Source organism: Ascaphus truei, chromosome 9 (assembly GCF_040206685.1).
Source record: "Ascaphus truei isolate aAscTru1 chromosome 9, aAscTru1.hap1, whole genome shotgun sequence".
Lineage (NCBI taxonomy): Eukaryota > Metazoa > Chordata > Amphibia > Anura > Ascaphidae > Ascaphus > Ascaphus truei.
In genome coordinates, this window is record NC_134491.1 from 32073716 (window position 1) to 32091004 (window position 17289).

The 17289-nt window shown below is 43.8% G+C and overlaps 1 protein-coding gene across 3 annotated transcripts in view; it reads left to right on the forward strand.

The window, feature by feature from the left end:
- Positions 1-907: 907 nt before the first annotated feature.
- Positions 908-17289, forward strand: part of LOC142502792 (transmembrane protein 151B) — a 58350-nt gene continuing 41968 nt past the window's right edge. The window contains exons 1-3 of one of the 3 annotated variants that reach the window (XM_075614302.1): positions 908-994; positions 5811-6092; positions 6346-6486. Coding sequence is in view for 1 of the 3 variants with exons in the window: in XM_075614300.1 (XP_075470415.1) it covers positions 15134-15229 (96 nt within the window). In the remaining 2 variants the exon portion in view is untranslated. Of the gene's footprint in view, positions 995-5810; positions 6093-6345; positions 6487-14601; positions 15230-17289 lie in introns of those variants that run through there. The other 2 variants (XM_075614301.1, XM_075614300.1) reach the window with 2 other exon arrangements.

Sequence of the window (17289 nt, forward strand, 5' to 3'; positions counted from 1 at the left end):
AAACCAGTGTAAGCCCTATGCGCAAGGTCTTTGTTTGAACATCTGAAAGAATCCTGATTTACCTTGATGAATTGCCAATCATGTACCTGATTGCTTCATTGCCCCATCCCATGTAAGTGCTATATTCTGTATGTTATTTGTGCAATCTTGTGTGTTCACATTTTTTAAGGAATAAACTTAATTTATCATATCTTAGTCGTGTTCAATTCAACCCAGAGATTTGTGTATATTGTAACCCTTCACAAGTTACCGCGACAGGTTAGCAGCAGAGGAGGAGACTGGCCTGACAGCGGAGGGTGGGGGCGGGGTTAGCAGCAGAGGAGGAGACTGGCCTGACAGCGGAGGGTGGGGGCGGGGTTAGCAGCAGAGGAGGAGACTGGCCTGACAGCGGAGGGTGGGGGCGGGGTTAGCAGCAGAGGAGGAGACTGGCCTGACAGCGGAGGGTGGGGGCGGGGTTAGCAGTGGAGGAGGAGACTGGCCTGACAGCGGAGGGTGGGGGCGGGGTTAGCAGCGGAGGAGGAGACTGGCCTGACAGCGGAGGGTGGGGGCGGGGTTAGCAGCAGAGGAAGAGACTGGCCTGACAGCGGAGGGTGGGGGCGGGGTTAGCAGTGGAGGAGGAGACTGGCCTGACAGCGGAGGGTGGGGGCGGGGTTAGCAGCGGAGGAGGAGACTGGCCTGACAGCGGAGGGTGGGGGCGGGGTTAGCAGCGGAGGAGGAGACTGGCCTGACAGCGGAGGGTGGGGGCGGGGTTAGCAGTGGAGGAGGAGACTGGCCTGACAGCGGAGGGTGGGGGCGGGGTTAGCAGCGGAGGAGGAGACTGGCCTGACAGCGGAGGGTGGGGGCGGGGTTAGCAGCGGAGGAGGAGACTGGCCTGACCGGAGGGTGGGGGCGGGGTTAGCAGCAGAGGAGCTTTGTGATAAGACCTGGAAGCAGTTATTACTTCTGGTGTCTGCTACCAGGGCCAAAGATGGACTTCTCCCTGCTCCACTGACAGGTAGGGTCTGGAGAGACAGTGCTGGGAGAGAGGGTCACAGACCTGGGGGGTGGGGGGGAGAGACAGACACACACAAACACACTGACTGGCCCCCCGCATCCACCGCCAGGATAGTGAGGGAGAGAGGCCCAATGTAAATGTGTGTGTATATTTGGGGGGGGGGGGGAGGATCATGTAGGTGTTTTTTTTTCTGTAGGTGTATTTTGGGGGAGTAGTTATTGTGTATTTGGAAATGACACTGTTTTGCACAGAAAAACAATGAAAAAAAACAAAATAAAGGGACTTATTATTGTGACATGCATTTTATTCCCCCCCCCCCCCCCCAACATATTTTGTTATATTATACTGCTTATACAGTATATACCTATTAGTGTTTATAGTACAGTATGTGCATGTGTTTGTGGGGGTGTAATATTCATGCATGTGTTGTCTGTTAATGCTGATTCAGTATATACCTATTAGTGTGTATAGTACAGTATATGTATGTGTTTGTGGGGGTGTAATATTCATGCATGTGTTGTATGTTAATGCTGATTCAGTATATACCTATTACTGTGTATAGTACAGTATGTGCATGTGTTTGTGGGGGTGTAATATTCATGCATGTGTTGTATGTTAATGCTGATTCAGTATATACCTATTAGTGTGTATAGTACAGTATATGTATGTGTTTGTGGGGGTCTAATATTCATGGATGTGTAATATGTTACTGCTTATACAGTATATACCTATTAGTGTGTATAGTATATGTATGTGTGTGTGTGTGGGTGTAATATTCATGCATGTGTTATATGTTAATGTTTATACAGTATATACCCATTTGTGTGTGTGTGTGTTCCTATTTGCGTGTGTACAGTAAATGTGTGTGCGTGTGTGTGTGTTAGTGTTATTCATGCATGTGCTGTATGTTAATGCTTATACAGTATATTCCTATTAGTGTGTGTACAGTATATGTATGTGTGTGGGGGGGTGTAATATTCATTCATAATGCTTATACAGTATATTCCTATTAGTGTGTGTACAGTATATGTATGTGTGTGGGGGGGTGTAATATTCATTCATGTGCTGTATGTTAATGTTTATACAGTATATAGTTATTAGTGTGTGTGTGTGTGTGTGTGTGTGTGTGTGTGTGTGTGTGTGTGTGTGTGTGTGTGTGTGTGTGTGTGTGTGTGTGTGTGTGTGTAGGTGTAGTATATGTATGTGTGTGCGGGGGTGTAATATTCATGCATGTGCCTATGTAATATAATACAGTATATACCTATTAGTGTGTGTATATACCCTGTACATGTGTTGCGGCTCTCTGAATATTTTGGAGAAAGACTTTTTATAAAATGGCTCTTCTTCCTTGAGAGGTTGCAGACCCCGGCGCTAAGAGATCAAAGTCTCTGCACCGCCAAACGTAATTGATGCAAAGACCGGGAACAGCAGTGACGAGCACAAACTTTGGCACATCCCATTTCTTCAATTACCGCTCCCTTTGGTCGTGACCTGGAGGAGGGGGAGTTTCTCCCCCCCCCTCTCTGCTGCATTATGTATGTATATTGAGCTTCAGTGCTGTGCGTCTCGTCTCTTTCCCTTGTTGGATGTTTTTACTGCTTCAAAAACCACTACAAAAATAATTGACACAAATAGAGATTTATTTTTATTTTTTAAATGCAAAGCTTATTTATATAATGACACAAGGAGATGCAACATGAAATGTATTATTTAAGTGCAATATATTTATAACCAGGGCTCAGGTAACGGAAAATAATGACTGATATTGAAGCTGGGGAGTCTGGTTCTAATCTTGGTGTCGGCTCCTTGTGACCTTGGGCAAGTCACTTTATCTCCCTGTGCTTCAGGCACCAACAATTAGATTGGAAGACTTACGGGCACAGGGTGTAAGGCATCGGGGTCCACATCCCCACGGCGTGCTCCCTCCTTACCTGCCGCTCCGCTCACTCCCGCACAGCTTACAGCGCACGCACGCCCACGGAGGGACTTCAACTACTCCACGGAGCCTAGCTCCGCCCCTCATCTACAACACGCGGCACGCACACGTAACACTCGTGCACCGCTCCCCAGCTGCGTGTCGGCATACTCGCCATCACTCCCACCTGTCTCCTACACCTCCCAGCCTATCCCTGCCTCCAGAGGTCGCACCCTCTCTCCACCCCCCCTATCTCATTGATCACACTTCCCCATATATGCTCAGCTGTGCCACTGCACTTTGGCTGAGCATAGTTCCTTGTAGCCTTGCTGTTCCCACGCCCCAGTTCCTGGCTGGGTGTGCCTTGCCTTGCCTAACCTTGTTTTGCTGTCTTCAATTCCGACCCGGCTTGATTTTGGACTCCGCTTCTCTGGACTACCGACCCCGGCTTACCTCTGACCTTCCGTACGTCTCTACCCCTGACCACGGCACCCGGACATCTACTACCCTAGTGGCTCCAACCCCTGACCCACGGCACCCCAGATATCGACTAGTCTTCTGGCTCCGACCTCCGACCCCGGCAAATATCAAGACTATCCTCTCTTCTCCAATCCTAACCCGGCTACCTTGACCGTCCACTTGCCAGACGTGCCCCTGTTGCTGTGGGTGGCGTATTATATACTTTCCCATCTCAGTACCAGGTTCCCAGTTTGTTCGTGGTGAGCACAAGCGTTACACAGGGACTCCTTGCGCCTGCGAAATTGCATGTACACTGCGAGTGCTTGCATGTCAGCAGTAAAGTATTTGAACAATCCAGCAACCAAGGGGTTAAGTTTCCATTTATAATAACTATTTTCTGTTACTTGTGGGGGTAACATTGGATGTCACGACTTTATGACTTGGGTGACAAAAAAATAATTAAGGAAAGCCATGCTTCCATTAAGGCAGCAGTGCAAGCTGCCATTTTTTTTGTTTTTTTCTTTTTTTTTCTTCCCTTTTTAATATGTGCATCAATACAGACCACACAATGATAAGTAATTATCCAAGTATCTGATTAATCCGTTCTCCTGTGATCGATCGGTGAAGATTTGGCTCGGGAGTTCCCTAAATGTCTGTCAGTGCAGCAGAAGAGGACCAAAGATGCAAGGTTCTGTGGGGCAAATCATGTGACCAGACTGTCACTAGATACAAGAGACAGGGGGTGCCCAATGCTGCATCCAATTGACAAAACATATAAAGTAAAATACTTCAATAATAATAATAATTGGTTATTTAGTTAACCCTTTGGCCAAAGGCGTCATAAGCCTGCATACCAACGTCAAGGTATAACCAAAATAATGCAGGTCCTACACTACACTGTGAAACCTTTCCTTTTACCTCTAAAGGAAAGGTTTCACAGTGTAGTGTAGGACCTGCATTATTTTGGTTATACCTTGACGTTGGTATGCAGGCTTATGACGCCTTTGGCCAAAGGGTTAACTAAATAACCAATTATTATTATTATTGAAGTATTTTACTTTATATGTTTTGTCAATTGGATGCAGCATTGGGCACCCCCTGTCTCTTGTTATATACAATTGCCACGCTCAGTAGCTCTCTGGTTGACATAAATATATATTCACTTTGTGGTGGGTGGGGGAGTTTGAGCTTGCTGGGTATCTGTGTTAACCTATGTCACTAGATACAGTTGGTGCACTGCTAGAGAGAGGGCAGGGCTCAAAAATGGGTGTGCCAGAGCCTGTTTCAGAAGAGGACGGTGATGGGACTTTGTAAATGGTTGCTATAGAAACAAAAAAATGCTTCTTGCACATTAATACATTAAAATGTCATTCACAGTTGTTGTTTTTTTTAATGCTACAAGTATTTTTCTCGTAGTACAGAACTGATTTATTAAACAAACAAAAAAAATGTAGGATATTGCTTGGTCTGCAGCTTTCAAATGACATCTGACAGTTGATAGATACACCACCAGATACAGACAGTCCTCGGTTATCCAGCAGAATCCGTTCTGGAAGTAGCGTGTGATAGTGAAACCGCTGTAAAGTGAGTCCCATGTTAATCAGTGGCGGTGAGCGTTGGATAACGTATTCAGCGTCGGATAACACATTCCGGCGTCGAAAAACAGCCCTTAGGGTTGCGTTTTAAAGCGTTGGATATGCCATTCGTTGTAAAGTGAAACGTTGCAAACGAGGACTACCTGTTTTATTCCACCTGCGAGGGAAAGTGTTGCTGTGAGGTCGCAACGACACGGGGCTTGTCTCAGGGGAGGCTTTTATTCAGAGCCCCAAAACATGACACGTAAGAGCTTACTTTCAGCATATTAGAACAATCAAAACAAAAAGTCCAGAACAGGGCAGTGCCCTCTGCCAGGAAGGCCCAGTCTTTAGTCCCGGCCAGGGCAGTGCCCTCCAGGAGATACGAGGGCTCTTAGGGGAGCCGCCCTCCATAGGTTTTATAGACTGTCGGCAAGGCCTTGCAGGAAAAGGGGTTTTCATGTCCAGCGGTTTCACAGGGAGTAAAGTCAAAACATCCAAACCGACCTTGTGACAGGGTTTTCTTATCTCCGCCTTCAGCTTCCCAGGGTGTGTGAATCCCTGGTTCACACAGAACCCAGATTGCTGGGAGACCCAGGCTTTTAAAGCCCTCTAACGAGCCAGCTGAAACCTGGTTAATTAAATCAGCCTGCTCTCAAGCTGAGATTAACCCGATCACTGTCTGGGCTCAGCAGCTATATATAGGTTTCCCAGGCATAGTTATTTGGCAGAGCCTGTACCCTTCACAGGATATCGTCTATTCCTGAGACATTCCCTGACCAGCAGATCCCATAGGGTGGCAGAGGGGACACGCTATTCGCTACCATTACAGGTGAACATTATGTAAGATAATTCATGTCTGCTACAGATGGAGTAAGTCTTAACGTCTTCGATGGCACGGCACCGAAGGGTTAACACTGCAGGGGGTCCCATTCAGAAGCATGGGCCCCGCAGTGTGATCGCGGAAGAGACGCCGCAGCGGCCCAGCGCCCCAAACTTGCTTGTTCATCCTGGGGGGGCGCAGTCTTGCTACATCTGCAGAAGCCATAATAATATCCAGTATAAATCTCCAAAGAACAAAAGTACACTGTGGCAATGATCTCAAATGTGAGAAGATATCGGTATTGCAAATACCAGACCACAATCAGAGGTAACTGTACCCCGCTTTTTGTATCCGGTATCTAATAAATAATTTTTATTAACCCTCTGCTTTCCATCCCTCGTTGCTTACCAGCTGTGCACGGCCAATTAGTTTTTTTTCCCCTCCTCAAATATCAGATAATAACTTTCCCTCTCAAGATTAAAAGTGAGACTGTCACCACTAAGGCCTCTCTGTTTGATGTGGCGTTTAAATAAATGGTAACCTGTTTTTACTGAACCTGGTCTCCACATTTTCACTGAAGTGCTATCCTGGTGAGAAACCTCTACTTGTCTGATTACCGTCCAAGCATCGGGACAACATTTGCTGGAGACGCTGAACTACACCACTGAGACAGAAGCTTGGGTACCCAGAACTCCCGGTCTCAGCAGGCTGTCTCACAAAGGTATAGTTATGTACTAGAAGAGTTCAATGACTGAAATAATAAGAGATAATATTATGATGTATTTTAATCAATCTGGTGCATTAGGGGTTAATGTGGCTACAATTTGACTTAAAAATACAAAGCAATGTTTTGATGGCCTGTCAGACCAGGCCTGTGTTGTATGAAACCGATAGAATCTAGAGATCAGGGCATTTGTTTTGCCAGAGATGGGATTAAATTATGGCTCTCCGGACATGAAAATGAACAAGCTGCTTTCAAACGCATTCTCTGGAGGGTTCTGCAAGGTTTGGGGGCGTGGCTAAAAGATGTTCCACAAACTAGTGACTATTAAAAAATGAGGATATCCTTGGATGTCACTGATTTTGTAGAATAACACGTAGATATTTGTTATCATTGCAAGGAGACCGGTGCAATCAGGACAAACACAGGAGGTTTAGGAGGTGGCAAGCGACAGATATCCATTTGTCGCTCAAACTCAGGAGCAAGTCGGTCAAAACTGTTACATTCAGCAAACGCGCCTGAACCTATTGATATGACTCACGGCTGTTTAAGTATTCAGGAAATAAGGTTATGAGTGTGTTTTTATATTCAGTCAGACTTTTAAATGTCGCAAAAGGAGGGTTTTTTCTTTTAAGTCGGAAAACTCAACCGCATGGCTGATGACAGGGTGGGCTTTTGTGGTTCTCAATGAAGTGGAGTTAGAATATAAAGCCGTACTTTTTAATTATGACTCAGACTTCAACAAGAGGTGCATTTTGGGATCAGACCTGTGAGTTCTCATCTTTCCTAAACCAGTGGCCTCTCTGGGAAAAAGTTATGACATATCGTAACGTACTGTATAGGGATTTCTGTTTCTGTTTTATCCTTTTTATTTTAAGAAGAAACTGGTCTGCATTTATTATAACTGTGTTATGTAATCTTCTGTAACCTAAGCACTGTATAAAAAGAACTTTCAGTGATAATGTACCAAGGGAAAAGAACTCAGCTTGGTAAGCACTCATTAACCAGGAGGTGAGTATATGAATTGAGGTTAAAAATGTTTAATAAGAATCAAGTTTAAAATGAAGTGTACAAAAAGACAGACCAAGTAACTAACAACAAAGACTCCAAATGTTGCCTGATTAAGGGTGTCAAGACAATTTTTATAATGTATACAGGAAAGTTCCTCAGTAATAGGACAGCTGACACAATGGTCAGAGTGTTGTAAACTTGGATGACTAATTAGTCTAGATCAGGGGCGCGGAAACTTTTTGCTGCGACCCCTCTGCCTGTTCTGCTCCGGTGTTTACCCCCCCCCCCCTTAACTTGCGGCGTCAAATGACGCAGTGGGGTCGTGTGACGTTACGTGACCCCTGACATCATTTGATGCGTGTGATGTCACATGACCCCGCGGCGTTATTTCACGCTGCGTTGCCATGGACACGAGTCCTGACACCAGCAGAATGAAGGTAAGTATAGAGTTGCAGGGGCCTCACGCGATCCCCCGGCATTTAATTAAATTGCCTTGGGGTAAGAGCAGAAAAATCTCGTGCCCCCCACTTGACGCACCACTGGACTAGAACGCGAAGCTTGTTCATATGACCTTGTTAGGTTATTGCTCAATTTTATGGCAATTGTACTAGTGTGATCTATTGTCATTGCTTCAATTAGACATTAGTGGGGTAAGGTTGTTCCCCCTGAGTTCCTAAACAGTATCCTATTTGTTATCTCTATACTATAGGTCTGCTCTCTGGATATATGTATTTATTGATTCTACGGCAGAAGGAAACTCTTCACTCCGTGGTTACAAGAGTCTAGTATTTGTCCCATCCTGGTAATAAGCGGTCAAAATAAAAAGGATCCCGTTTCAATTGCTGAAGTCGTATGCTTGGATATGCCGTAGCCTAGCTATGTTATGTGGTGTTTAGAACCACTAGCTTCAACAATCGCAGCATTAGACTGTCTATTTAGGCATAAAATGTATCGTCTGCTCCGAGTTGTATTGCCTACCTGCCTGTCAGCTCCAGTTAAAGTTACTGGAGTCGTGAGGAGGCTGTGCCGGAAGCTGGCTAAATTTATGTGGCGTTATTGGCCACAAACCTCAATAATCGCAAGCCTAAAAACTGTCTGTGAGGGCATTTAGAGATACCAAACGCTCAGAGTGATTCTGCCTGTCAACCGATGATTGTTTCGTGCGCGCAACCCGCTTTGTCAAGGCTCCTGATTGGCTGTGTGGGCGTGTACATCCACGTCGTCATTTAAATACACTCTCGAGTCAATGGAGTAATTGCTTAATTTAACCCTTTCACGTACAGGTGGATGTCGATCCCACCTCTCTGGGTATGTGTGGGAAAACTACTACAAGGTATGTGTATATAAGGAATAAGTTCTTGAACTTTGCGCGGGGGGGGGGGCAATTTATTTAAAGAGGTTGCAAAAAAGTTTCTTATTAATGTGCGCCTAAGTGATACATGAAGTGGATACATTGAGTTCAACTGCGCATGCGTCGGTGGCTTGTGTTGATCAGATGTTTAAGCAGTAAATGATCCACTGCGGCATAGCAGATGATAAGGATATAGGCATACTGATTTTTAGGCTTCTAGAAAGGGCAATCCATTGTGTGTAAGTATGTTCATAATCTTGTTAGGAGATAAATGTGAGTCTATTCCAGTTTACCCACATATGTTCTGGACTTTGTTCATCAATTTTGTTCCATTGAAATAGATGTTTATTTTACTGGTCACCGGCAGGTGCTTTACTATAATACATCCCTAGTGCTGTGCTCTGTGGGATTATAGTTTGCAAGTACGCATCTTTTGGAATCATTTGTTACATTTACTCATTGGGTTAACTCCATTCTATAAGAATTTATCAATTTTTAGTATTGCTGTTTTCTTCTGAGCACCATACAACGTTTTTTTCATTAAGGATATAGACATACTGATCTTAGGCTTCTAGAAAGGGCAATCCATTGTGTGTAAGTATGTTCATAATCTTGTTAGGTGATAAATGCGAAGTATGAAATAGACGACTTTGCGGAGTGAATCTACCACTGTGCATGCGTTTGTCCTCTGTGAGGTTACATATTCCTATGATATTTGTCCTGAACACAGCCGATATTGATCAAAGATTTTTATTAGTTAATTTCAAATATAGGCTGTCTAAGTCTGAGTAATCAGAGATGTAGGTAATGTGAACAAGAACTCCTGAGTAATAAATGTTAGAAAAAAAATCCTGGATATCGAATATAGAGAATTAAATGAATGGTGTGAACATGATGACCTCATTTAGCTCTTTGGGGGCAAGAGTGTCTAGGTTAAAGATCCACCTCGCTTCACGTTTCAAAAGAATTAGATCCCAATCACCACCTCTTGAGCCCTGGTTGGGATGATTAATGCCCATGAATTTGAGGACTCTGTGGTCTCCATCATGGATCTTATGCACGTCTTGCAACGAGGGTGTCTATGTTGTTCCTTATTGCTCCCAGATATTCGAGGACCCCCCTGCGTAGCTGTCTCTTTGTTTTCCCGATGTATTCCTTAGAACAGATGCATTGAATCTGATACACGACTCCTGCCGTTTGGAAGTTGATAAAACTGCGTATAGTGAAAGTTTTACTATTGTTCCAATTTTTGACATTTTTAGTTGTTTTTATGTGTTCATAAGCTCTACATTGTGAGTATTTGAAGGAACCTTGTGGTTTCACTGGTAGCCCCTTGGGTCTGGTCAGATGTTCATTGTGACTGTGTATGAACATGTCTTTCAGGTTCCGAGGGCGTCTACTTGTGATGGTGGGATATGGTTGGAGAACTTCTTTTAGATCACTATCTGCCATCAGTATGTGCCAGTGTTTCCTGAAAATAGATTGGATCGAGTTCCAACGGCGATTGAATGTGCCAATGCATCTAATGACCGGTTTCTCCAAATTGGGTTCCTTATCCTGGAGCAATAGGTATCTAGATGTTTGTTTTGCCCATTTGTAGGCACGTTTGATCACCTTATTGCTATATCCACATTCGAAGAATGGTGGCTTCAATTTCAAAAAGTTCATCAGAGGAACAGTTTCTCCTTATCCTGAGAAACTGCCCTACTGGTATGCCTCGAATGAGGTTTTGCGGATGGTGACTAGATGCTAATAGGAGGCTGTTGGTTGCAATTTCCTTCCTGTGTATGGTAGTGTTGGAGTTCATTGTCAGGTCCCCTTGTGATATGGAGGTCAAGAAAGTTAAGCTCATTAGGATTGTGTACAAAGGTAAGTTTAAGGTTGGTGTTGTTAGAATTGAGTATATTGATGAATTTTTGTAGGGTTGTGATGTCCCGTGCCATATTAATAGCACATCATCGATATATCTTACCCACATGGTGACGTTATTGGTGTCATTTTCCACATTTTCCGAAAAAACAGTTTCAGCTTCTCACCAGCCCAGGTACAGGTTGGCATATGACGGGGCACACGTAGTCCCCATAGCTGTACCCTTGGTCTGGTGGTATAACTTCCTGTCGAACAGAAACACGTTTTTGGTCAGGATAAAGTTTAGGAGTTTAATAATCAGCTTGTTACGGTAACATTCTCCAATGAAGTATCTTGTGGCCTTCAGTCCCACCTCATGTAGGATACTAGAATATAAACTCTCTACATCTAGTGACACAAGTAGTGTGTCAGTCAATGGTAACCCCATTCAGTTTCCTTAGGACATCTCTGCTGTCCTTCAGGTAGGAAGGGAGTGCCATGACGAAAGGCCTAAGAATTTTATCTAGGTTATGGCTAACCCTTTCAGTTAAATTACTCATCCCAGACACAATCGGACACCCAGGTGGTGGCGACTTCCTTCCTGCACCTTAGGTAGGCTATAAAAGATGGCCAGTCTTGGTGTTTTGACTAGCATGTATTCTTTCTCCTTTTTACTGAGGACCTTCAGGTCTACTCCTTTGTCCAAGATCCGTGTTAGTTCTTTATTGTATTGGATCGTCAGGTTACTGTCCAAGATTTTTAAATTAACAGTCTTTGTCACTCAGGATTCTGAGATTCTCTTTAACATATGCCTCGCTGGCCATTATCACAATGTTGCCCCCCTTGTTGGAGCTCTTGAATATTATAGATTTTTCTTCGACCAATTCAGTTAGAGCTTTTCTCTCCTCCTGAGTGAGATTGTCAGTCCCGGTATTACTTGGGGGTTGTTTGAGATCTTGAGTGACCAAACTTATGAATACATCAATGTATGGGCATATGTTGGGTGGGGTCATGAAGTTGGATTTGGTCTTATAATTACTGAGAGGACCTTCGCCCGCTATTCTTGCAGATTCCTGCAGGAGCGAGCTTAAATCCCTAAGGTTATCAAGGTCTAACTGTTCCACAGTGTCTAGGCCGGAGTTGATGGCCATATTGGCTTCTCTCTTTAAGGAATTTGTGCAGGCACAGTTTCCTACCGAATAGGTTAAGGTCTTTCACCATTTCAAGCAGCCTATGCTTGTTGAGGGGGTAAATGACAAGCCCTTAGATAGTACTTGGACATGTATATCCTTAAGAATGTAGTTGGATATATTAATAATCTGTAGTTTGTTAGGTTCTCCATCCCTTAGTTCTGTGCGATGGGGAACTGTTGGTAGGGATTCAATAGCTTGTAATGGGGGCATCATGCTCTCCTCCCAAATCCCCATACTTCCCTGTCTCTTTGGGTTCCCACCTTGCCCCCTACGTGTCCTCCTCTTGGTGGCTGAGCAGTACGGGGGAACTCTAAAAAAGGCGGGTAGCTGACTGGAAAATGAGTGCGATGGGTTCTAGGGGCAGGGTCCTCTTCACCCTCTGAGGTGTCCCACTCAGTGGAGGATGCCTATTTTTGGTAACTGGGATATTATTTTTGGATTTCTGAAAATGGTGCCTGTAAACTTTTCCATCATTGAAGTCTTTTATATCATGTTGATACTTCCTATGTTTTCTATCTGTAAGATCTTTGGTGAATTTGTCAATGTTGGATTTTAATTTGGACTCGAAGTTGACAAATTCAGATAGACTGTTCCATTTGGAGTCTTTGTTGTTAAGTTACTTGGTCTCTCTTTTTGTACACTTAAACTTGATTTTTATTAAACATTATTTTTAACCTCAATTCATATACTCACTTCCTGGTTACCGAGTGCTTACCAAGCTGGGTTCTTTTCCTTTGGTAGATTGTCATTTTCACAGCAACAGCACCGTACCTAATTATCATATCCTATACGGAACAAGCTCAGCAGGGGAACCACCTTCCCTCCCCCCTACTTTCTCATCAGGTTTATATAACTTTAAGTTATGCTTTGGACTCTGAATTAACTATTTGCACGCTTTGTATAAAGTAAAGTACATTTTCAGACACATTTTGCTACAACAGATTTTTGTGTGTTCTGCTACGCTTCTGGTGCCAGTGACGGGACGCAACTGTCGCTGGCAAATCAAATAGAGATGACACCCAGCGATCGTGACCAATCCGTTGCGCCGTCACGTCACGCTTACTATAAGCGCACGCGACTGCGGCAATGCATTTGTTTTGCCGTTGCCGGCACTATAAGCACATCCATTGGTGCATAGTTTTTCTTTAATAAACAGGGACCTTAGACTCTGCAAATTTCATATTTGATATTTCTTGGGTGGTGGCAGCGGGTATTATTGCAATTGAGTAAGGGGTAAATATTAACTCATTGAAAGAGCCCTGCGCAGGAGAAAGGTGAGTTGGCTAGAATAGCCATGTGTATTAACCCTGGTGGCATTTCTAAGTCACGTGCTCACAGGTGTGTGGTTCGTGACAAATAGTACATTGGGACGGAGAGAGGGGACATATTGTTCATGTGAGGGACCTCTGCGAAAGTGAAAAGTGGGTCAGCTAGTTTGCTGTGGATTAACCCATGTCCCATATGCAGGTCACGTGCTCACAGGTGTACCGGACGTGACAAGACCTATCTGGTATTGCTGATCATTGTTGACGCAATCATTGTGTATGCTCAGTGCCCGGCATCCATAATGGAATCTCAAATGGCAAGATGATGTTTGAAATGACCCGGTGGCACTGATTTCTTTATCTATTCTCTGGATGCCAAGCTGTGGTAGCATTTCTCTGGTGGTTACCGGCAGACCGTTATGGGGTGTTTTATTCTGTCAGATGAAATGAAAATTAAATAAATCCCCTTTATCAGAGAAGTCAGGTTTAAAAGTAGCAGTGATAAATGGGAAATAAAACACACCCACAAGGGTTGGACCAAGGATCTAGTATTATTCACTTATAATTAGTAGTAGATTTTCTGTTTTGATTTTGAAACCCGGCTGAATCTGTGTACTGTGTATATTTTTGGGATCAATTCTTCTGTAGTAAGCACTGTACACCATAATTATTTGATTATGTCCTGCTTCCCACATTCAAGGCTCTACACTTCTCTGCGCCTCATTCTCTCAGCTCTAATCTCTCCTTCTGTCCTTGTTCGCCTATTACACTTTGCTCAAGGTGTCTGCTTTCTACCCCACTCATCTTTCATTATAATTCCCCCCTTTAGCAATCCCTGAGTATCCACCTGCCGTCCCCACCTGTAATTCCCATCTGAAATCTCACTCCTTACTTTATAAACCTCTTCAAGCACATTATTTATTCTGGCTAAACATTAGAAATCATTACATTTGTACCTTTCCCTGATGGCCCAGTGTGTCTCCCAATCATATATTTTAGCTGCCAAGTACTTTAGGACAGCATTCCTTTTTTTAAATCTTTATTTTGGTGATCTCAACCTTGCTACTTTATTTCTTTTTCTCTAATGTCTCTTCTGTGTAAATCTATCTCCCCTTGGGAACCGATACCTCAAGCATGTCTATTTTTGTTTATATAAACTTTGCTATTTTTCTACAACTGTTATGCTGGTCCTTTCACAATATCCCCACATTTGAGCTATAAGTGGAAAAGGGGTCTTATTCTGAGAGGATAATAAGGATGATTTGGAAGAACAAATATAAATGGGTGTGCTGTCTAAAATACTAATTTGCTCCTGATCCATATTATATGCTGCAGGACTCTATGAAGACAGTACACACAGTGCTGCATATTTGTTTGCAAGAGGGTGTACTGTAACTGCATGAGGATACTTTGTATCATACAGTGCATCATTTTCATATTCAGCAGGTAATCCTGCAGCTCTAAAGGTGTGTGTGTGTGTGTGTGTGTGTGTGTGTATATACCTCCAGCTCTCTGATTTATTGCCGAGTACAGAAGGGAGTGTGCACACAACTGAGACATCAGAGGGAAAGAGAAAGCTTGGCTTTACACTCCCAGCTTTCTGATATTCTGTAGCTCTTTATCCCTTTCCCATGGGTTTGCGTTAAGTTACCCTTATCTCTGCAGTAAACAGCAGGCTGCCAGGCACTTTGCCCATGTACCATTTCTGGTCCTGCAGATAAGGTGACCCCTCGGAGCTCCATAAAGGGGCTGTGATGGGGGGTTGTGCTTTCCTCTCCTCTCTCTGCATAGGGGCTGCAGAAGGGGGAGAGGATGTGGAGATCCTGCTCCATCTCTGGTACTAAAGATCGTTGCTAGGGATGGGATGCAGTCTGCAGCGTTGGCTGGGAGCTTTGTATAACAAGTGATGCTGGCTTCTTCTCCTGGAGGAGAGGACTTCCACAGCAGCAGAGGGACTGGGAGAAATAGAATGGCAAAGGATGTCTGCTGAGGTGGAAACTGAAGCAGCTGCTGAAAGCCCTGCAAATACCACAGGTGGAAACACAGCTACCCCAGATGTGGATGTGAGAGAGGAGGTGAGCAATGAAGGTCATTTACACTAGCTATACAATATAGCATGTATAGTACATATTGTATCACAGACTAAACAGTAACAATATATTTTAGTGAGTACTGTATACACACAACATTGCATATAATATTTTTGTGAGTATTATTGTATACACACAACATATTGTATCCCGGACACCCAAACACACAGAGATACAAGCATAAATATATTATGTATAAAGTAACTTTTCAGTATTGTATCATAAAGAATATATAAATATCAAAATATAACATGTTAAATACTAGACTGTTTTCTGTGTGTGTGTGTGTGTGTGTGTGTGTATGTATATCTTAATTTATATAGTGCCATCCAGGTACAAAACGCTTTACAGCAGTAATATACGTGACATTATATTATAACACATAGTGGTAATAAGCGCTTCAGACATTAAACATTAGGAAAAGGAGTCCCTGCCATGACATCTCATGAAACGTGCTCTATTGCAAAACATATTTCAAGTGCTACAGTGTGTGATTTTAAACGCAAATGGTGCTAAACTGCATCATGTTGTTCCAGCTGAAAATAGGTTAACTTACTGTAATAGCACTAAAGCGCACAGATCTGAGCCCTATAAACTGCATTGTTTTGCATCTTCTCCTTGCTGTGCACACTGCCCCACAGATGAGATCTGAACACCAATGTGCAGCTATGAGATAAGGCAAACACCCAGGGAATCCTACTGAGCTGCAGATTACACAGAGATCTTAACAGTGGAGAATAAGGGGGTGGGTGTGTGTGTGGGGAAGGGGTGTGTGTGTGTAGGGGGGGGAGGGAGTTAGGGGAAAAAACCTATAGGAGGATCTATACTGTTGGGTACCCATTCTTATAGCAAACATGATGCAGGTACAAGTATGATGACGACCATACAATATTGATGCAATTCCTGACTTTCAATGCTGTGTTAATCTTTATGCAGCTACAGGGGCCAGCAACCGATACGCACCGTTTCCTGTTAATTCCTGGTTGAAAAGCGGATTTACAAATTCATCTTTTGCGTAAGGCAGCAATCCCCCTACTTATTCTGTTTTTTCACTTTTTAACCAGAAAATAAGTGGGGTGTCTTCTGAGATGAATTGCACTATTTTTATCCCTGGGGGCCCACAGCCTCATCCGCAGCCTCACAAGATACTTCACGGCGCAGTTGCTGGTGTTTTCAGTTCCAATCCGGGAATTCAAAATGGCTTCCAAATCCCATGGACCAGTAGGAAGCCGCAACATCATAGTGGGGTGACGTTGCAGCTTCCTATTGGCTGACCATGCGTGCCATCTTTGAAAATCCAGGAAGGAACACACAGGTAAATGGGCAGGATTGCTGCTTTAAAACCCTTCACTGCCAAAGGGGCTGCAACTCATTTCAGAGCAATGGGATTATACACGGAAAGGCCTGCTATAGTACCAAGTTAAACCTGCAGCTCCTACATTATGACCTTAATTCTATATCGCCTTGCTTCAAAGCAACGAAAAAGGATGAAATTGCTGTACCAGGCACAAAAAGACCTGTTAAGGTCACATCAACACAGTATATTTGTAACCGGCGATGAGGTGAGACGGTACCGTTGTACATGAATAGATCGAAATTAGGGACCATCCATAGACCCGCACTGCTATGTTTCAGTATCAAAACCCCCATTCAATATGAATTCTTCAATATGGGACCCTCCCCGCTCTCCCCTCCTCCCCCACATTTTCCAAAATGTAAAAGAAAAACCTACAGTATTAGGGACGGCTATTTTCAAACTTCGATGATTCTAAAAAAATATTCCGACCCCCTCTGCACAAATGTAAAAGACTGCTACACAGGACTAATAAAGACAAGGAGGTGATGTATCAAGTTGACTCTCTTAACCCTTACAGCACCCTAATGACTTATCCGGTACGGCAGGGGCCTGGCATGCCAGAGCCTTTATGACTTACTGTATCAAGTACGTCATTGACACATGGTCATTTTCTAGGGCTGTGTTTTTCAACCAGGGTTCCTAGGAACACTAGGGTCCCGCGGGCCTCCCTAAAGGGTTCCTTGTAATG